Source organism: Akebia trifoliata, chromosome 8 (genome assembly GCF_017979445.1).
Source record: "Akebia trifoliata isolate Shusen 1 chromosome 8, ASM1797944v1, whole genome shotgun sequence".
NCBI lineage: Eukaryota > Viridiplantae > Streptophyta > Magnoliopsida > Ranunculales > Lardizabalaceae > Akebia > Akebia trifoliata.
Genome location: NC_141382.1, coordinates 18749828 through 18772751, shown reverse-complemented (window position 1 = coordinate 18772751; position 22924 = coordinate 18749828). Strand labels below are relative to the sequence as shown.

The window sequence follows — 22924 nt, the reverse complement described above, 5'->3', positions numbered from 1 at the left end:
CATCAACCATCCCATCCATCCATCTATCTATCTATCACGTTTTACGTGTGAAAGCGCCCTCGATCCGCGGGATGCGCGGATCCGCTTTTGACCCTTGAGGTTTGGGAGTCGCCACCTAGTTATTGTGGTCTAGGAACCAAACTGACTCTAAAATGGATAAAAACTAATCTACTACAGAAAATCTGAATCCGGGGATCATGTTACGGGGTTGGAAGGTGTTAGACACCAACCCCGCCCGGCCATTGCCGGTCTCTACTTATCCCAAATAAATTTACATTACTAATGACAAACCTAAATTAAAAAATAATAAAAAAAAGCTTACCTTCGATCTGCAAAAGTGTTATTCCCTCAGATCTGGTGAAAACGGCTCTTTGTACCGTATTCCTTACTTCGTTCTCCAGATCTGATTTCTGATCTCCGAGGTAAGGTATCTCCTTCTTGGATCTGGGTGCTTCGAATTTGTTGTGGATTTTTGGGATGTTTTTGAGAGGTTTTTGGGTATTTTTTAGGCTCAAATCAGAGCAGGGATGTTAGGTAAAGAGTTGAGGCTCCAAAATTAGGGTTTTGGAGAGGTTGTGGAGGCTTCTTCACCTACTTTTCCTAGGGTTTTTTCTTTGATACGAAAATAGGGTGTGGAGGCTCCTATTTATAAAGTTTTTAGAAGCATTAGGGTTTGATTAGGGTTTCTTTTTAGGGTTTCAATTAGGGTTTAGATTTTGGTCTCATGAGATGGACTTAGTCTTTAGGGCTTTGATTTAGGGTTTTGACTTTAGTCTTATGAAATTGACTTGATTAGTTTAGATTAGGGTTTTGACTTTAGTCTTATGAGATTGACTTTAATACTTGACTTTAGTCTTACTTAATTGACTTTAATTTTGACTTTAGTCTTATTTGATTGACTTTAATATCTTGACTTTAGTCTTGCTTGATTGACTTTAAATTTTTGGAGAACCCCTCTCTATTATATCTTTAATTTTTTTGACCCCCAAATGGAGGGGTCCTTAAAGAAATATCTTGCGAACCATCAACAATTTTTCTTGAAAGCCTGATTGATCAATTTTTTGGTTTAAATTTTATAATTAATTTTATTAATGTTTCACTTTACATTATTTAATGATTTATTTATTAATTTCTAAATTTTTAATTATTAAAATTGTGAAATTACCATTTTGCCCTCGGAGAGGATTTTTTTACGTTTTAAGTCGTTTTTCAATGTTCCAGGATGTTTTGGAATCAGTTTTTCGTAAGGAATTCAATGGGAATGTTGGTTTTTGTCATTTATGAAATTTTTTGTGTGAAATGATCGTGAATTTTATGAGGGGTATTTTCGTAATTTTGTCATTTTGTGAAAATTGGCGAAATGATTTATTTGGTTTCGATTTGTCGTTTTATGTGTTTGAACGGGTTTTCCTAAGCGTAATGTAGGCTCTAAGGTTGTTTTGATGTTAGGGATATTTTGGTAATTTTGTCATTTTTAGTGATTTTTATCGTGAAGCTTCTTTTTGGTTTGCAGGATGATGATTTCTATGTTTCTAGGGTAGTATTTTCCTAGCGTAGCGTGGTTTTTAAAGTTTTGTCAGTTCGAGATACCTCATCCGGATTTCTGAAACATATCTGGTAACAAAATAAAGCATTGGAATAGACATTCATCATTTGGAACCTTTGCGATCGGGTTGACGACTTGATTAATCAAGCGGATGCAAAAATGGGGTGTCTACAACGTGACATAGCCTCTACGTAGAACTAGAGACACTGTCTCATCAATTAGTCGAGAACATACGTTCTCTCTATCCATCCATCAATTTATCATCTAATTTCCTACATATCTATCAAAGTAATTTCACCTTTAAAGTAATTTGAAACTCATAAGGCATCAATCAATTCCATTCGATGGTTTTTATTGAGTCGAAAGACTCAGAAACAAAATAAAATCATAAGACGTAAAAGTTGAAAATCTGTGAAAATTTGACTTAGTGTTGAAAAAATGATTTTTCAAAGTTGTCGAAATTGAAAACGGATTTTTGTACAACCATTCCCAACGTTTCGAAATGGGGGGTAAAACCTTAATTTTATTAAAAAACTTAAAGCAATACTTATATGTTTTTAATGAAATAAAGGTAGGAAATGGGTATACATACTATATGGAAGCAACGCAAAAAAATTTGGAACCAAACTCAACATTTGGATTTTTTCCGAATTGCTGATTTTTCGTCGAAACTCGACCAAAATCGATTCAAACCTTATATTACTCATAAAATGCATACAATACATCAAATGAACTAAAAGAAATAAAAAATAACCATACAAACGTGATCCAATATGTTCAAATATGTATAAATGTAATGAAACAATCGATATATCAAATATCGCTTGGATTTTCTATGAAATTATCGCATGACTAGAAGGTAGAAGGGAAGACATCCTACCTCGGGCTATTCTTTACAGTTCAACGGAGTCTAAGGATCACCTCCAACCAGTCTCAAAAATTTTCCTCCGATGAAAATCGACGTTTCTAGCGTCCACGCATAACCCTCGACGAGAGGAACAATTTTCCTTCGGCAAAGCTTGGATCGTTCTCGTTTATTGTAAATCTGAGTTGCAAATATCAAAGAAAAAGGGTTTAGTTTTGTTTGGAGGGGAGAATAAGAAAAGTCAGATTTTTCTAATTAGGGACTGATATTTATAACATAAGTTGGGACGTATGCGTCATTTTGGGAATTGTTTTTCTTGAATGCCAATTTGGATATTCTTATTTTCTATTTCGGGTGATTTTTCGACACGAATCTAATGGTATGATCGGATTCCTCAAATTATATCTCTAAAGTGTCGTTTACCAATTTGGTAATTACTTGATGCGAAACTAGATGATTTATTAACTTTTTCGATTGACTTATGATTAAGTCGTGCTTATAGGCTAAAGTATGTTTCTCGACCCTTCTGAATCTATTGGTGAAGTTAATTTTCCTCAAATATTGAAAATTAAGGATCCATACTTTTGAATCAACGTAAAAACTTAAAATTCTTTCCTCGAGATACATATTAATATTTTAAGGTCATTACAATTTGTGTACTATTTTAGAGCCTATAATCGAGCTTTGTTGGTGGAAAAACAACAAAGTAGGTGTATACCAAGGTATGGACAACAGCCCCAAGGTAACTCTGTGCCGGACAACTATTTCGAGTTGATACCAAGGTTGGCAACTTGTCAAATATGATTAAGAGTGATGCTATCAAGGTTGGACAACAAGTAAAGTCTATTCCTAATGCACCTAATTAGTCCCATACAAATCGATATAGGGTTGAAAATCAGTTCCAAGGTGGCAACTTCAAGTGCTACAAATGTGATGAGCCCATGCACAAGTCTTTAGACAGTAGGTAGGCAAATGGTCCTTGTGATAAGGCACTTTTATTGGAGGAAATGTTGGAATCAGAACCAAATGAATAGTTACCCATTTATGATTGGTGGATAAATTGATGAGAAAGAGGGACTAGCACTTATGATGAAGAAAACCCTTCTTACTCTCAAGCATGAAAATGAAGATTGGTTGAGAACCAATATCTTTTCTATCAAGGGGTCAAAACTTATCGTATTAAGTTGATTATTGTGTCGTTTGAAGGATTATTCATTTCCCATCCAAGGAGCCCACGATTTTACAATTCTGATGAGTTTTCAGAAAGTTATAGTCAAAATAGTAGCAGGGTTATCACTTGGCAAAGTCCTGTGCTTTTAATAATCAGTCGCTACCGCTTGGTATGTGCCACTTTCCTAATCAAAAGATCTTCGAACTTGATGCACAAATAGATGGAATAACAGCAAATAACATCTTTCTATCCTCGTCGAATCCGAGTTTGCTACTCTAACCATTACCAAATTAATACCTATTCCATTTAGTACTTCAGGTGCTTTTGTAGTGTATAATGTGAATCCCATAGCGGGTCAAACTACAAACGGAGGCCTGACTACACTACACTAGAAAAAAGTAGGTTGGAAAGTCACAGTGCACCAGTAGCAAGGCCCCTCTTGTCCTGAATACAAAACAACAAGAGAAAAGCAAGCATACAACTCTTTAAGGACAAGGTCCCCCTGCATTGAGAGGAGAATTAGTTGATTCATAGTGGGTCAGTCTCTCGGCCGTGTAGTGCTCACTTTGGAGGAGCTATTCTTGTCATGATCGCCTTCACAGTCAGGCGAATTTGCATCTCAAGGTCAAAAATGTCATTTTTTATATTATTTTAGAATTAGGGCTTTGAGTCTAACCTATATGTATGACTATTGTAATTAATATCATATAGAGAATGAATGGAATAAAAAAAAATTACAATTAATGTTTGGATGTTGGTGCATTCAACATGGTTGATACCATGGAAATCATTGGCGTGATTCTAAGGTTATATATAGTTTTTTTCTTCCTTAATCTTTTTCTTATCTTCTATCATCTTCTTCAATCCATCTTTTCTAGAATTTCTTTTGTTTATTTGTAAAAGAACAAGTAATCGTCAAGAATCCATCAAGAGTTCTTTAATCCTTAAACTTTGTTTTCTTGATTTTTCAAGAAATCTTAAATTCTAGAATCTTGATTCTTGAAACCTATAAAACTCAACCCTTAACCTTTTCCCTTTTCTTTTAACCCTTATCCAACCCCAACCAAAAAATTGTAGTTTACAAAAACTTGCATTTTACATCTCAATAACTAATTTGGATTTGGGAAACCCTTTTCCTATTGTCGCCCAAATCCTTAACCCAATTCCAAATCCCAAATCTTTAACCAAAACCCTTTTATTTTAAGTCCATTTTTTCTTCACCCTTCATCCTTACCCAAAATCTTAAACCAAATTCCCTAAGCCCCTCCCCCCCCCCCCCCCCAATCCTCTAAAATAATAATAATAAATTAAAAATAAAAATAAATTCATCTTCTTCCCTCACCGTCTTGCATTAAAAAGTTGGTGTGGCAATAGAATCTCTCTTATTTTATCCTTGATCCCAGTTTTAGCTAAGCTGAATACTAGTAAATGCTCATCTCACTTTAAATAGGCCCCCTAAGCAAAGCATTTATTAATTATGAAACTGATTTAGACTGTTGGAGTTTACCCTTTATAGTTTTCTCTAAATAACCTTTGTTTCATCAGGATATTCTTGATGATGTACGAAGTGTTGAAGTTCTCTATATCCCTGGAGTAATGACACCAACAGAAGTTAGCGCATCTATCTCACCTTCTTTGTCGTATTTCTCTAGTTTTATTGTGTTTTATCTATTTAACCTCCGTATTGTCTTCATAGTTACTTCTAGAAGCTCTATTTTTTATTCTTTCAAGTCTTTTCTCTTTGGGATTTGATTCTTTTGGCTTACTTTTGTTCCAAAGTGGACTTTTTTCATTCTTTTCATGGTTTGTCAGGTATTGACTGCATATAATGCTGGTGCAAGAATTGTAAAGGTAAGTCTCATCATACTCTTTAATTTCAAAATAAAGAAGTTATTGATAGCATGATAAGAATGTTATGTCCTCTACACCAGTAGTTTGAACATGTGATTTGGTTTTCACTAATTGTGCTCCAAATGATATATGCAGATTCCATCTCATCTTATCTCCCCACAGGTAAAAACACTAATTAAAAATGCAAAATAAAAGAAATAAAAGAAAGATAAAATTCTCAGGTTGGCTTTTACCCCACTTTCCCCCTCCCTAGCTCATGACAACAAAGAAAGGGGATATAGATAGAAATTGAAATTAATCAAGGAAAAAATGAAGGTATGAAATACAGAGCTTTGTGGAAGGATAGAAACTAAGAAGTAGGAGTTACTCGACGAGATTGAAAGTATTGATAAGGAAGAGGAAAAATGGGGTATAGGGGAAGACAAGAGGGCATGGAGGCTGAATCTCATATCAGAATTTTAAAAGGTGGTGGCTTTGGAGGAGATTAATTGTAGACAAATCATGAGTAACTGGGTTGAAAGGAAGGTGGAAATAATACAAAGTTCTTCCATAGAATGGCGTCTTGTTGAAATCGCGTAAATGGGATTCATAATTTTAAGATTGATGGGGAGTGGAAATCGAAGGAAGAAGAAATTGAGATAGTGGTAGTTGATTTCTACAAGAAGTTTTATGCTGAGGGGTATCAAATTAGACCGAAGTTGAACCATCTTGCGTTCAATGCTATTGCATGAGAGGAAAGAGTTTGGTTAGAGAGACCTTTTGAGGAGGATGAGATTTTGAAGGCTAACAAGCTTGGCGGGTGATAAGGCCTAGAGTCTGAATGGTTTCACTTTGGCTTTCTTCAAAACTTCTTGGGAAACTGTAAAAGATGATCTTGCAGCTGTTTTTGTTGACTTCTTTCAAGAAGGCTTGTTGGGCTTTGGTTCTAATACTACATTTGTGGTTTTAATCTCTAAGGTTGTGGGTGTAGAGGACATTTCTGATCTTAGACCCATTAGATTGGTTTGCTCGATATATAAGATTTGAACAAAGTTGTTGGCTTCAAGAATGAATTAGTTATGGAAGGTATCATCGGATTGGTGCAAGGCGCTTTCGTCAAAGGTAGGCAAATCCTGGATGGCATTCTCATTGCGAATAAATGTATAGATTCTAGAAAGAAGTTGAATCTGCCAAGGCTGGTGTGCAAGATAGACCTTCAAAAGGCTTACAATCATGTTAATTGGAGTTTCTTGAAGTATCTTCTGGGCCGAATGGGATTCGACAATGAATAAATCTTTTGGGTGATGAAATGTGTTTCTTCCCCTTCTTTCTTGGTGTTTCTCAATGACTCCCTAGAAGGATTTTTCAAAGGCATAAGGGGTTTGAGACAGGGTGATCCGCTATCTCCGTTCCTTTTCATTGTGGTAGCCGAACTTTGGGACGTATGCTCTCAAAATGGGTGAAAATCGGGGAGCTTTCCAAGTTTGCGACTGGGGTGAATGGTCACATGATCTCTCATTTACAGTTCGCGGACGACATGTTAGAATTTTTGGATGAATCTATTTCTCAACTGAGGTTTCTGAGCGGTATTTTGTGTTGTTTTGAGTTATTTTTGGCATCCCAGTTAACTTCTGCAAAAGTAAATTTTTTTTGCTATAGACGTTATACCTTTGTTAGAGTTTTCAACGGCTTCGTTCGGTTTTCAGGTTTGCTCACTCCCCACTACGTACTTAGGTTTGTCGTTGGGGTCCCTTATGACGGTAAAAGCTTATGGGATCTTGTCATATTGAACAAGTTGGAAAGAAGTTAAGTACTTGGAAATCGAGGTTCTTATCCATGGTGGCAAGCTGACTCTCATTAAAAGTGTTTTGGCGAGTATTTCAAATTATTTCCTCTCTTTGTTTTCCTTACCTCATTTCGTGGAAAAGAAGCTCGATAAAATTTTTAGAGATTTTTTTTGGAACAATAGAGATGGGTTGACATAGCTACATTGGGTTAGTTGGAAAAAGATGTGTATGCCAAAAAAGAAAGGAGGCCTTTGTTTGAGGAGTTTGGGTAGGATGAATTCCACTCTTTTGGGCAAATGGTTGTTGAAGTTTGAGGAAGAGAAGAATGAACTTTGAAGAAAAGTTATAAATAGCCAGTATGGAGAGAATGTTTTTGGGTGGGAAAGTAAAGAAGCAAAAGGTCCCTTTAGGTGTGGGGTGTGGAGAGGAATTCTCAAAGGTTATATCGTTCTTTAGGAATTATGTAAGGTTCAAGGTTGAAAGAGGGGGGAAGACTCATGTTGTGGTGACAGTTCTCTTATGGAGAGATCCCCCCTCCTTTATGCACTTTCTTGAAAGAAAATGAAACCAATCTTTTGTTTCAAATCGGGGGAAGATGTTTTGGTGGCTTGGGATTTCGATTTTAGAAGAGGTTTTAATGATTGAGAGATAGAGGAATTGGGGATTATTGAGATGCTTAGAGGATTTTAATTCTCCCTCTAATTTCGAGGATGAAAGGATCTAGGTGGCTGCGAAGGATGGGTCTTTTTTGGTACGTTCTTTGTACATCCTTTATTCTCACTCTACAAAGGAGCTCTTCCCAGCAACGGCTATTTGGGGACCAAACGTGCCTGCAAAGATTTCTATTTTCATATGGTTTGTAGTCTTGGAGCGCCTACCTACAGCGGATCAACTCATTTGGAGAGGTTGGGTGATGCCAAACTATTGCGGGTTCTGTAAGTCAAATGGGGAAATCTCAAATCATATCTTTATTCACTGCAGTTTCACCTAACAGAAGTGGTACCACTTCTCTTCCTTGTTTTGAATTTTCGGGTGCTATCCTCTTTCGGTTCATTCTTTGTTGAAGCTTGGCATCATTTAAGTAGCTCCTTCATGAAGGCCAAGAGGATTCTTTGGAGCTTGACTCTGTTTGCCATCTGCTGGGCTATTTGGAAGGAGCTAAATAGCTGGATTTTCATTGGGAAAGAGATAGATGCTAGGGGTATTATCTTTTCATTGTTAGCTCCGTTGTTCTACTGGGGTAAGGCTCTCAAGGTGTTTAGACGGGTTCTTTTTTGAAGATTTTCTTGTAAGGTGGGATAGGGTTTGTAATTTGGAGAAGTAACTTTCATTGGTTGGTCTTTTTTTTTTTCTGTGTTTACCTTTCTTTTCTTTGGGTTGGACATTTCATCCTCTTTGCTAATATAATATATGTTTACCTATAAAAAAAGAGTGAAAAAACATAAGCAATTTCTTAAACACCACTTTTTATTGCATCTAAACAACTTGACAATTTTATGATAGTATTCTTTTTTTTCCAATTTGTGTTATGTAGTTTAATTTTATGACCCTAACAGATTTTCTTCCTCACTGGGTAAATTTTTAACTTCTCTTTGGCCATAACTTTGGCTTTCCATTTAGTAGATGATATCGCTTTTTTACCAAGGTACGACTTTGAGTTTGTCCTTAACTTTTTGTAGCCAAAATTCAGAACTAGCTTGAGATATTTTTATTTGATGGGATGTATTTTCTATAATAAAAAAAATGGCCAACTCAAGATGTTTGGAAAATTATTTGCACCATGATATTTCAAGAAATGATAGGGCACGCATGAGAACAACACTTAAACCGTTTTTTTACAAAGAACAACCATCTGGAATAAAAATGCAAGATGAATAGTGTTTCATACATACTGATGCAACTATCTGAATGATCCTGAATCTAATAGGCAGTCTTTACAACTAATTGTTAAAGAGAATGCCATTCAAGTAACTCAAAAATTACACTGATGCCATCTCCTAACATGAATCACAACCCCCAATTTGGTTCTACTCTAAAATCTGAAAATAGAAAATGAATCTTGTGCAAATGCACGTCAGTTCCTTAGATGTGATGCATACATATAGTAATACTAATTTTGCTGAAATATATGAAAGAATCAAAGTTTTGGAAAAAAGTAGTTTGACCAAAGAACATGATACACAATAGGAGGAGCATTTGATCTTGATTTCATTCTCTGTTTTTTACTTGAAAACCCATAATGAAATTGTATTTTTTCACCCAAGAACCTCCCAAAAACAAGGAAATGTAGAAAAATGAGGATAGAAATATTTAAACACTTTTATTTATTTATTTATTTTTTATTTCTAAAGAGTAAAATTCGATGAGCTTACAGATAAATTTCACTTTGGCAGGACATAAGTAGTTGAAATTGACACAAAATTTGGCTATCATTAATACTACGCAAGTGAGAATTGAATGGTCTGTTAAGATAGTGATGATACTTTGCATTGTGTGAATACATTGTAATTGTGTGAATAATATTTCTTTTATTATTTTTGGAAAATATCTCATGCTTCAACTTTGTTGCCAACTTGTCAGTACCTGTTCATGGTGTAATGCTTCACAATATGACATACTGTCTAGTTATTTTGTTGATGATGTTGGAAGAACGAGTTCATGATCATACATCCTTTATTAATTAGCTGTCTGAATCTTTTATGTTATAGGTTTATCCCGTCTCAATATTAGGTGGTGTTCAATATATATCGGCGCTTAAGAAATCATTTCCCCATATTCCTATGGTTGCTTCCCAAGGCATAACAATAGGTTGATTGTTTGAACTTTGAAGCATTGCTTATCAACTTCTCTGATTTCAGATTATCATTTTCTTGATTGATTTTATCTTGATTATTTTTCAAAAATAGATCTATTGGTGAAAGTATCTTTGTTTTGTCCTGGTATTTTGTTTATCAACTTGGAAATGGAATATTGGTCCATTTTTTTTCTTATGAACCATTACTTCTCGTGCTCTTCTTTCATACGTGAGCCATGTGTTGTGGTACATAGTTGTACAATTCAAGATACAATGTAAATGTAAACAAGTGACTGCACTTTTTGGGACTAGCCATCGTCATCTTAATATATGCCTTAACCTAAATATTGGACTTTTTCTAGAGCTATATTTTATAATAAGGCATGTCTTTAGATCTCTTCTTATTACCTCAATCCACATCATTTTTGGTCCTCCAACCTTTTAGGGCCTTCATCTTGCACCTAAGAATTCATCACTTGTGTTTCATTTATCTTCATTGTACATACTCAAACCATCTCAATCAATTTTCCTTTATTTTATCTCATATTGGATTTTTGTAAATTCTTTCAAATTTATCTCCCTAGTCTTACCAGTACCACTAATCTTCTCACTGTCTTCATGTCTATTACGTTCATTTTATAAACATTTTTCTTGTTATTGCTTGACATTCAACTCCAAAACGAGTAATAGTTCCTCTTAGGCATTTTTATCAACATGAGATAATTAAAAGGTACATTGCATTGATGTCTTTTTACCATCATTTTCGTGTATTATTAGGATCATTGCTCATCATCATCATCGTCAAAGTCTTATCACAAGGATTTGAGGTCAGCTGAATGAATCTTGTTCATTGATTTGACTCTATCCAAAATCATGTCTTTTGTTATAGAAAGTGTGTTAATATCATCTTTCACTATCTCAATCCACGTTCCTTTTGTGTCTTTCTCTCACTCTTTCCAAAATTTCAACTTGAATATTTCTTCCAACCATTTTCCTTCGTTGAACGTACTCAAACCATTTTAATAGACTTTTTGTTGGTTTATTGCCTCCTAGAGCTTCTCCTACATTTTTTATATGTTCATTTCTAATTTATCTTTCCTTGACTTTCCACTCATACATCTCACCCTCATCTTCCAGTTAGTTCAAATGCTTCTTGATCATCCTACATTTAGCTCCATAAAATATGTAAAATTTTCCTTCTTTATTTGTAGTAGAATCTTTCTTTTTGGGTAAATTACACTTTTCATTAGCAATATTGGAGAAAGCTTCTCATCTCTGTCCATCATTCGTACAATTAATTCTTTCCACTCAAATTTTAGTAGTTTTGTCTATGATAGCTAATGATTTTTTCTTTACTGTGGCACAGACTCAATAGGTATGTACATTGATCAAGGGGCATCAGCAGTGGTCTTGTCTGAAGCTATCTTTGAGAAAGAAGCTATGGATAAAAGGAATTATGATGCAATCCGTAAACTTGCTTGTCTTGCAACTGTTCAAGGCAGAGAAGTTGTCATTAAGTGAGGAGGAGCAGTGGTACTTTCTTTCGCCACGAAATGTTACTGCATCATCATCATTTTTAAATCTAGCTATTCTTAATTATATACCATTCTGTATGTATTTCTGCCCATATTCTTGATATTTACATATTGGGGAATGCTAATGTCCAAGGCCTCATGAGGACGTTAGCATTCTCCACCACACTTTCCAATAATACCTCTACCTATTTTGTCGTTTAGTGAAAAAGACAATGGTATGTTAATCTTCTACATAATAAATGCTAAGGGTATTTTAGTCTTTGTTTGCAATAAATGCTTTGGTAACTAATGTCAACATAATAAATGTATTTATTAAGGGCATAATAAATGCATTTATAATGTAAAAGACCAACATACCATTGTCTTTTTCACTAAAAAACAAAATGGGGAGGGGTATTATTAGAAAGTGAATGTGGTGGACAGGGGCGAAGCTACAAAAGGATGAGTGGGGGCTATAGCCCTCATTGAACTTTGAAGAAAAAAAAACCCTCTAATATTTAGCCCCTCTATGTTGCCTTATATTGGAGATAATCCCTATGTGTTCAAACTCAAGGAAAGCCACACAGCCATTGAAAGTAAATATTAGAGATACCTCCCTCAATTTTGTTTGATATTAGAGATACCCTTGAGCTTTCAAACCGATATCATTGCATTTGGAAGTTGGGAAACACTTTTCTTACTAACCTAGTAAGATTTGTCGTTGAGTTCAATTGGATTACCAAATTGGCAATCCAACAACAAAGTCTTCTAGATTTCATGGAAAAACTCAGATCCAAAAATAAAATAAAATAAAAAAAGTTTTTTGACTCGATCCAAGTTTTTGAAAATACATGGCAATTGAACTCCAACCGAACTTCCAAATTTAAAATAAATATTAAATAATGAAAACTAACTGTTTTTTGGGTTTTTTTTCAAAGTTATTAAAATTTTCCTTTACATCATTGTGGTGTCGGATCATATTTTTGGATGCCACAAAGTGAGCTCAACAACCCTCGGTTAAGATTTTGAATCTTACTAAGTTAGTAGGGCTAGTCTTAGTCCCGGAAGTTCCCTCTTGAGACAGCTAGCATACTTGGAAGTTTTTTGAGAAGCCATCCTTTCAACTTACAAAATGTGTTATTATTTTTTATTTTTTTGTATTTACGATATGCCCTTGAACTTAATTATGAATATTTGAGATACCTCCTTATTTTCTTCAAACTAATGACATACCTCTTGACTTTGGTGTTTTCCTATAGAATAATGAAAAATAACCCCAATGCCCTCATCACCTTCATCATTATCATCATCATACTCATCACTATCACAACCATCATCATTGTTATCATTTACCAACTTCATCATCAACATCTCATCATCTTCATCATGTCCAAGAGGTTTCAAGTGATTGGTTTTGAGAAGAAACCTCAAAAGGTTACAAAATATTTTTTTTCTTTAATTGATAAGGGAAGACTGAGGTCAAGGGGCATGTCAGGAAAGTGAAAATAAAGAGATATCTGAAAAATTCACCAAAATCTGGAGTGAACATGTTATCTAAGGACAGCACATTTAAGACATTGGATTGAAGATAAGGTTGAATGAGATAAACATAACTTATCATACAATAGCAACTTTATTATGGAGATTATTAGTAAACCATCATTTGTAGTGATGAGTCCAACATTGACATAGAAGGAAATCAAGATTATTGATCGACGTTAGCACTTAGCTCCCACTGACCAAAAATCATGGTCCGCCCCTGGTGGTGGAGAATGCTAACGTCCCCATGAGTTCTTGGAAATTAGCATTCCCCTTACATATTATGTAATGTGTTTAGACTCAGCAAGTTTGCAGGGAGTTGTCAGAGTTATAAACATATGGAAGATATCCCATGTTTGACACTAGCAACATGGAAGTCCAAGTTAGATTGGGCTGTAATGTAGGAGTAAATGGTTGATTGTTTCATGAAGAGTGTGCTCTCACTATTTCATCTATAACAGGGGTGACAGATGTGGCTTTTAAACAAAGCTGACATATTTACGCAGGGAACATGTGCTGCTGCCTAGACTGTAAATAGGTACGCTCCAATTGTTTACCTTCTATCTTGTTAAAGCCAATTTTCCTGCAACTTTACTTTTTTAAAACTCGTATTTGTTCTCAAAATTCAATAATGATTCACTGGTTGTTTCCAGTAAAAGCGATGGTTTTGCCACACCTCCCGTGACTTGACTTTCTTCCTGGTGAGTAACGGAGTAGATCTGCAATGAAGGTGGTCGGAATCAAGGGCCTTTATACAAAATGTGTAATTCTTTGTTGTTTACAGATCTTGTAAACTAATAAATTGAAGCTTTGGTTGCACCCACTCCCAACACAGAAGACGCAATGAAGAGATTTGATTCGGCAACTTCGCTCATTGGGTGGGACAATGAAATTGTTGATATTTCTATCTCATCCGCATTGGAACCACTAGAACAACTAACCACGTTCAAAACTGTAAGCAATTTTGTTTTCAATGGAACATGTTATGGGAATTACAAATTCTGTCAGTTGTATAATGAAGCGGAAGTATGGTGACATTTTATTGTAGTTTTAAAAGATTAAATGACTATTGATATGAGTTACTCATTTTTAGAGTTTAATGCCAAGGTTTGATTAATTAATTTTGAGAGCTTTTGTCACCCCCAACCAATTTTTTTTTCTTATAACACACCAAACCATGAAATTAAATATGATGTTTGGGTTGAGGACAAATGTTCTATTTTTGAGGATCGTATTCCTTTTCCATTTTGATTTGGGATTGTACTGAGTTAGGAAGAGCTTCTCGAGTGTTAAAACTTCTCGTTATGGGAGTGATTTGAGCAAGAAAACAAAGGTGGGTTGATGTCCTATTGTCTATGCAGATGTTTCACCTTCCTTTTACCTTTTATTTTAATAGTTTTTTAAAGATTACATAATAAAAAAAGATATTTTTTGTAATTTTAAAAACAATCCAACATGACTAAAGGGTGTGGGTTGCAATTTTCTTGATTTTTGTTTTTACCAAAATGATTTTAATTATATTAAATTTAAATTTAAAGGTGGAGGCATTTATGACAACTTCTCCCTTTATAACATTAAAGATAAAGATTTTATTAATTGGTGTTTTAAAAAAGTTGGTGTGGCAATGTAAGCTATGTCTGTTTTCGATGGGTTACTGGCCTTGTAAGTCGTAACCGAGGGAATGACTTTTGGATGCCTTTGCATGACCAAGTGGCACCTTTTCGGTCTTATTGACCCCAATAATTTTCAGCACACCGTTTGATTGGTCAAGACACCAACATTCAGCACGATTGCTGATTTCTAGCCATTGATTCAAGCATTTTATCATCATAAGCTCTATTGTTGGATTCTAATTAAGGCTGATAAAAAAAAATGTTGGAATCCTATCATTAGAAATCACCAGTCACTTTTTTTTGTTTTTACAAGTAAAAATAAAAAATAAAATAAAAATGGTGGATTAAGGAGACAGGTACCTGATGGTGGGTGTTGTATTCTAGTTGAAGCAAGTGAATAAAGACAATATTAAGAGAGCTTTTATTGACACACCAACTTTTAATTATAAAACACCAATATGATGCCAATATCCCAATTCCCAAAGTATTGGTGTGTGTGTGTTGTAAGTAAAATTTGGAGTGCCATATAGCTTGTTTGCAAAAGTACCATTGAATGTGATCTGGGTTAAGTTTCCGCCACCAAATTTTTACAAGCTGCCATATAGCTTGTTTGCAAAAAGTCTATGGGTGATGATATTATTATAGAAAAATAAAATTATAGACAAAATTTTTTCAGTATAATGCACCTAATAAGTGACAATGTAATCGATCAGAAAAGTTTTATTCTAAAATCTTATTCTTCCATCTAATTATGTGTAAAGCTTGCCTTATCGTTAGTTGACTATAACCTATTTTATTCGTCATTGAGGTTTGTTGGGTTATGTCTTCTATTCTTGTATATGGAGAGTTGTCATGGATTCAATGTGGATCTTTTGATGATCCATTAACGACCTGTATAGGCAAAGTCCCCGGCCAAAATATTGGGCCCATTTGGTTTGAATTTGAATCCGACCCGTTTACCTTCTTTGTAACTCTATATTAAGGGTAAAAGATGAAACCCTAAGAGGGTTAGAGAGAGACATGAGAGGTAGAGAGAAATTGTAATCTACTTCTTCTTTGGTCATTATAGTGAAATCGCCATTTTCGTTTATGGACGTAAGTCAGTGCTTTGACCAAACAATGTATATCTTGTGTCTTGTGAGATTTTTGTGTTTTTGTTGATTTATACTTCGGATATGAGGGTTCTATCTAACAAACTGGTATTAGAGTTATGACTGCGAAGTATGATGTCGAGAAATTCGATGGAAAGAACGATTTTAACCTATGACAGGTTCGAATGAAAACTTGTTAAATAAGGTTTATCAAAGGCACTGTTGGGAAGAGATAATTTGCCTGAATTGTTGAAACCAGAATAGAAAGAGGAGATCATGGAGAAGGCACACAATACAATTCTATTGTCTTTGGGGAATGAGGTCCTACGAGAAGTCGATGATTCAAATACGGTAGATCTATTGTGAAAAAAGCTGGAAACTCAATACATGACAAAATCTCTCACAAATCGGTGGTATCTAAAGAAATAATTTTACACCTTGCGAATGCGAGAAGGTACTTCTATTCCTAATTATCTTAAAAAATGTTAATGTTAAAATTGATGAAGAAGATCAGGCTATACTTTTGATTTTTCTCTACCACTTTCGTATGAGAATTTTGTTGACACCCACCCTAATGTATGATAAAACTACTGTTTTAATTGAGGAGATTAAATCTACTTTAAATTCTAAGGAATTGAAGAAGAAAGTAGATGGAATTACAAAATCATAATAACCATGATACTGGTGATGCAGTAGTGGCATATGGAAGTAGTGATAACGGTGATGTATTCTTAATTTCTACCAATTGTAGATACCTAAATTTGGATGGACCATCCATACAAAATGTCCCAAAATCCATAAAAATTAGAATGGGCCCCAAAAGCTAAACTTTTAAGAATTTAATCTTTTTCCTATCTTTCTTTCAATAAATGGCCTAAGGCCTTTCCTACATGGCTCATGGGTGAAAAACCTACCTCACTTGTCCTCTACACTATCATCCAAATTTTTTCAAATTAAATTGAATTAAGAACTTAAGCCCTTCAATGTGCCCGCATTGCTACTTGGCACCATTTTAATGCATACATGCATCATGTCATATAGTTTTGCATGTCCAAACCTTGTCCCTAACCTATATCCACTTTCCATTAATCAACTCACTATCCATACCCTAAATCTATTATCAAACTAAACTATCAAAGTCCATAACCCAAGTCCAAATCCTAATCCAAACCCCAAGTCCATATCTTAAGCCCAAAATCAAGTCCATATCCTAACCTAAAACCAAGTCCATATCTTAAGTCCAAAACTAAGTCCATGTTCTACAAATCCTCCCAAAAGGTGACACATGTTGATATCTCATAAGGCCCCAATGCCCAATGCCCAATGCTTTAATCTAATTAGAGAGTCAACCCCCTTGTGAAAACCCAAGAATACTCCTTTCAAAAAGTGTGGTCAAACAAAAAAGTACTTTAATATTTAGTAAATATTTATAAAGTTGAGAGAACTTCTAATCCAACCCTCAAAAGGTGGGAATCTTCAAGTATATACATGGAGTTCTCCCATTAGTCCTTTTCAAAAATATACATCCACCCCATGCTTTATAAGTTATTTACAAATGAACCAAGGTCTACTTTTTTACTTACCACTTCATCTTTACACATGTCACTTCCTCACTCATCCTCCAAAAAGTGATTTTTGTTCTTTTCTATTTACAAAAGAAATGTTTGAAGGGTTTTTTCACAAATTCTACTTTTACTTTCATACAAATAAAAAATTCAAAAGAAATGACTTAAATCTCATGTTCATTCTATTTATTTTTAGGGTTGAACCACTTTATCCTAAAAAATTCTCTAAATTTTTTATAAATAGTCTCATTTTCTATAGCAATTCATGCTCTAAAACCCCTATTTCTCAACCTCAAATTCTACCAAAATTCCTACTCACTTCTCTAACTCTCTCTCAAGCCAACTTCCAACTCAAGAGCTCTTACCCATCTCTCAAACTTAAAAAAAAATCCGTCATCTGTAACTATTTACCTTCAACCAAAACACTCAACTCTCAAATTCATCTCTCAAGACTCAAGCAAATTCAAGAACCTCAAGGGACAATATGGGTATAGTCTAGGTTTATTTTTCAAGTTTGCATCTTCTACTTCTAACCCTCTATTTATTTTCATTTTAGAAATCCTTTAGGATGTAATGCACACCCTTTCCTAACTCCGGTAGGTTGGACTAAGGTTCGATCGAAAAGGTGGAAGTTGAAGTCTTATTTCCCTTACTATACATTTCATACATCATATTGTACACAATGCACCTGAAAGCGCCCTCGATCCGCGGGGTGCGCGGATCCACTTTTGACCTTTGAGGTTTGGGAGTCGCCACCTAGTTATTACGGTCTACTAACCAAACTGATTCTAAAATGGATAAAAAACTAATCTACTACAGAAAAACTGAATCCAGGGATCACATTACGGGGTTGGAAGGTGTTAGGCACCAACCCCGCCCGGCCAATGCTGGTCTCTACTTATTGCAAATAAAACTACATTGCTAATGACAAAACCTAGATAAAAATATAACATAAATGTTACCTTCGATACGCAAAGGTTCTATTCCCTCAGATCTGGTGAAACTGCTCCTTGTACCGTACTCCTTGCTTTGTTCTATCTCCGGATCCGATTTCTGATCTCCGAGGTAAGGTATCTCCTTCTTGGATTTGGATTCTTCGAATTTATTATGGATTTTGGGGTGTTTTTGAAAGGCTTTTAGGTGTTTTTTAGGCTAAAATCAAAGCATGAGTGTTAGGTAAGGAGTTAGGACTTCAAAATTAGGATTTTTGGGAGGTTGTGGAGGCATCTTCACCTACTTTTTCTAGGATTTTTTCTTTTATCTGAAAATAGGGTGTGGAGGCTCCTATTTATAAAGTTTTTTAGAAGTATTAGGGTTTGATTAGGGTTTCTTTTAGAGTTTTAATTAGGGTTTTGACTTTGGTCTTATGAGATGGACTTAGTCTTTAGGGTTTTAATTTAGGGTTTTGACTTTAGTCTTATGAGATTGACTTGATTAGTTTAGATTAGGGTTTTGATTTAAGGTTTTGACTTTATTCTTATGAGCTTGACTTGATTAATTTAAATTAGGGTTTGATTTAGGATTTTGACTTTAGTCTTATGAGATTGACTTTAATATTTTGACTTTAGTCTTTCTTGGTTGACTTTTAATATCTTGACTTTAGTCTTACTTGATTGTCTTTAAGATTGACTTTAGTCTTACTTGATTGACTTTAATGTTTCACTTTACATTATTTAATGATTTGTTTAATAATTTAAAATTTTTTAATTATTAAAATTGTAAAATTACCGTTTTGCCCTCGGAGAGGATATTTACGTTTTAAGTCGTTTTTCAATGTTTCAGGATGTTTTGGAATCGGTTTTTCATAAGGAATTCAATGGGAATGTTGATTTTTGTCATTTATGAAAATTTTTGTATGAAATGGTCATGAATTTTATGAGGGGTATTTTAGTAATTTTGTCAAATTTTGTGAAAATTGACGAAGTGATTTATTTGGTTTCGATTTGTTGTTTTATGTGTTTTGAATGGGTCTTCCTAAGCGTGACGTAGGTTCTAGGGTTGTTTTGATGTTAGGGGTATTTTGGTAATTTGGTCATTTTTAGTGATTTTTATCGTGAAACTTCTTTTTGATTTGCAAGATGATGATTTCTATGTTTCTGGGGTCGTATTTTCCTAGCGTAGCGTGGTTTCTAAAGTTTTATCAGTTCGAGATACCTCATCCGGATTTTTGAAACATATCTGGTAACAAAATAAAGCATTGGAATAGACATCCATCATTGGGAACCGTTGCGATCGGGTTGACGAGTTGATTAATCAGGCGAGTGCAAAAATGGGGTGTCTACAGATGTCCTTCTTTGGTAGAGAGTTGAAGCAAACTAGATAGCAAATCTATTTTGGTAGATAGTGCGATATCCGAATGTCAAAGCTAGTGACAGTTCATTTTGTAGCATATTTAGCAATTCGTTGGGGTGTTCAGATCCTTGAGGGTAAAACTCTCCCCGAACTAAAAAAAAATTGTCAAGTCCTTGAGCGCGAGCTCTCACTAGCAGTGTCAGATCCTTGAATTTTAGAAAATTCTCCTTGACTGATGTAACAACTGTGCAAGTGTGTGGACTTAAAATCTAAGATAGATTTCAAAGAATTTGAGTAAAATCTGAGCACAAAATGAATATAAATTGAGCTAAGCTTAGCATAAACGGAGTATAATTCCGAGAAACCCTCGGCGGTATCTGAGCATAGTTCCGAGAAAACCTTCGGCGGCATCTGAGCATAATTTCGAGAAAACCCTCGGTGGCATCTGAGCATAATTTCGAGAAAACCCTCGGTGGCATCTGAGCATAATTCCGAGAAAACCTCGGCGGTAACTGAGCATAATTCTGAGAAAACCCTCGGCGACATCTGAGCATAATTTCGAGAAAACCCTCGGCGGTAACTGAGCATAATTTTGAGAAAACCCTCGGCGGCATCTGAGCATAATTCCGAGAAAACCCTCGGCTGTAACTGAGCATAATTCCAAGAAAACCCTTGGCAGTATTAGAGCATAATTCCGAGAAAACCCTCGGCGGTATCTGAGCATAATTCCAAGAAAAGCCTTGGCAGCATCTGAGCATAATTCTGAGAAAACCCTCGGCGACATCTGAGCATAGTTCTGAGAAAACCCTCGGCAACATCTGAGTATAATTCCAAGAAAACCTTTGGCGGTATTTGAGCATAGTTCCAAGAAAACCCTTGGCGGCAACTGAGCATAATTCCAAGAAAACCCTTGGGGGCATCTGAGCATAATTCCGAGAAAAACCCTCAGCGGTAACTGAGCATAGTTCCGAGAAAACCCTCGGCGGCATCTGAGCATAATTCCGAGAAAACCCTCGGCGGCCTCTGAGCATAGTTCCGAGAAAACCCTCGGCGGCATCTGAGCATAATTCCAAGAAAACCCTTGGCGGTATCTGAGCATAGTTCAAAGAAACCTTTGGCGGCATCTGAGCATAATTCCAAGAAAACCCTCGACGGTAACTGAGCATAATTCCAAGGAAACCCTTGGCGGTATCTGAGCATAATTCCAAGGAAACCCTTGGCGGCGTCTGAGTATAATTCCAAGAAAACCCTTGGCGGTATCTGAGCATAATTCCGAGAAAACCCTTGGCGGCATCTGAGCATAATTTCGAGAAAACCCTCGGCTGCATCTGAGCATAATTTCAAGAAAACCCTTGGCGGCATCTGAGCATAATTCCGAGAAAACCCTCGACAGTAACTGAGCATAATTCCAAGAAAACCCTTGGCGGCATTTAGCATAATTCCAAGAAAACCCTTGGCGGCATCTGAGCATAATTCCGAGAAAACCCTCGGTGGTAACTGAGCATAATTCCAAGAAAACCCTTGACGGTATCTGAACATAATTCCAAGAAAACCCTTGGCGGTATCTGAGCATAATTTCGAGAAAACCCTCGGCGGCATCTGAGCATAATTCCAAGAAAACCCTTGGCGGAATTTGAGCATAATTTTGAGAAAACCCTCGACGGTAATTGAGCATAATTCTAAGAAAACCCTTGGCGGCATCTGAGCATAATTCCAAGAAAACCCTTGGCGGTATCTGAGCATAATTTCAACCCTTGGCGGCATCTGGCTGAGTAAAACTAAGAATGAAGGAATAAATCTGGGAAAGAACGATTAAAAATGAAATCTGGAAAAAGAGGGGTTGAATCTGGGAATGAATAGATCTGGGACAGAATGATTTCCCTATCTTCTATGTGAGATCCAAAATGCATTTGTTTGAACCTTAAGGTTTTATCCAAAATTTTTATGAATTTAAAACCTGAGTTTGAACCTCACGAGTTTTTCGAAAAATTGTTATCAAGAGGGTAACCTTAAGTTTGGGATTCTCTTTTAGGATTAACATTGCTCAAACATAAAATGCCCCTAGTTTGATAACAAATATGGCACTGGAGTAATTGAATACATTATGTAAAAAATGCCCCTGGTATAAGGGGGGAAATTACATATTTAGAGGAAAAAGAAAAATGCCCCTTGTATGAAGGTTTAAAAAATTTGATTACCACAAGTGCAATAAAGATCCAACTTTTAATTTTGATTAATTTTGTTAAAGGTTTTGAGTCAAGCTTAAGAGAACAAAATTATTTCCTTTTTGAGACTCATCATAGAATTCATTCTTCTCTCCCTTGGTTCACTTGGGGGAGTAAGAATTTTCAGATCAATCGTAAACAAGATACTTGTGACTTCCGAGTCTATGCCTGGTTTAAGCTAAGTATTGACCTTGATTATTCAGACTTCTGATGTTTCAACTCGGACCGCTCTCAGTTTGAGATTTTCTTCTATTTTTTTCTTTGTTGCTCTAACTTTTGCTTAGATCGTCTTTTCAGGTTTTCAATCTATCGAGCTTGCTCTAGCTTTTGCCTAAATCACCTTTTCAGTTTTTCGATCTACTGAGCTTTTTCTTCTTTTTTCTCGGCTCTGATTGTTGCCAAAGTTGTCCTTTCAGATTTTCAACCTTGCAAGCTTGCCTTAATTTTTACCTAAGTCGTCCTTTTAGGATTTTCAACTTAGCAGGCTTCATCATTTTTTTTTTCTTCTCTTCTGATCTTCTAGAGTTACTGTCTGATCATGTTTTGTTATCTTCCTTGATTTTTCGTACGGTACTTAGGAGGACTTTTATAGGTGGGCTTAGGATTGGATATAAAAAGAAAAGAATTTTGAGGCTCAAAAACCCAAATGCCCCTTTGTAAACACCCCATTTTTGCACTCGCCTGATTAATCAACTCGTCAACCCGATCGCAATGATTCCCAATGATGGATGTGTATTCCATTGCTTTATTTTGTTACCAAATGTGTTTCAGAAATCCGGATGAGGTATCTCGAATTGACCAAACCTTAGAAACCACCCTACGCTAGGAAAATACGACCCCAGAAACATAGAAATCATCATCTTGCAGACCAAAAAGAAGCTTCACGATAAAAATCACTAAAAAATTGATCAAATTACCAAAATGCCCCTAACCTCAAAATAACTCTAGAGCCTACGTTATGCTTAGGAAAACTCTTTCAAATACATAAAACAACAATCAAAATCAAATAAATCATTTCACCAATTTTAACAGAATTTGACAAAATTACGAAAATGCCCCTCATAAAGTTCATGACCATTTCACACAACAAAT

The 22924-nt window shown here is 35.4% G+C and overlaps 1 protein-coding gene across 7 annotated transcripts in view; it reads left to right on the top strand.

Annotated features, from left to right (window-relative positions):
* Positions 1-14132, top strand: part of LOC147396335 (uncharacterized) — a 51276-nt gene extending 37144 nt beyond the window's left edge. The window contains exons 6-12 of one of the 7 annotated variants that reach the window (XM_086449843.1): positions 5128-5193; positions 5395-5433; positions 9908-10007; positions 11360-11526; positions 13508-13584; positions 13706-13747; positions 13831-14132. In XM_086449843.1, coding sequence (XP_086305969.1) covers positions 5128-5193; positions 5395-5433; positions 9908-10007; positions 11360-11514 — 360 coding nt within the window. In that variant the 3' untranslated portion in view covers positions 11515-11526; positions 13508-13584; positions 13706-13747; positions 13831-14132. Of the gene's footprint in view, positions 1-5127; positions 5434-9907; positions 10008-11359; positions 11527-13507; positions 13585-13699 lie in introns of those variants that run through there. The other 6 variants (XM_086449841.1, XM_086449842.1, XM_086449840.1 and 3 more) reach the window with 6 other exon arrangements.
* The last annotated feature ends 8792 nt before the right edge of the window (positions 14133-22924 follow it).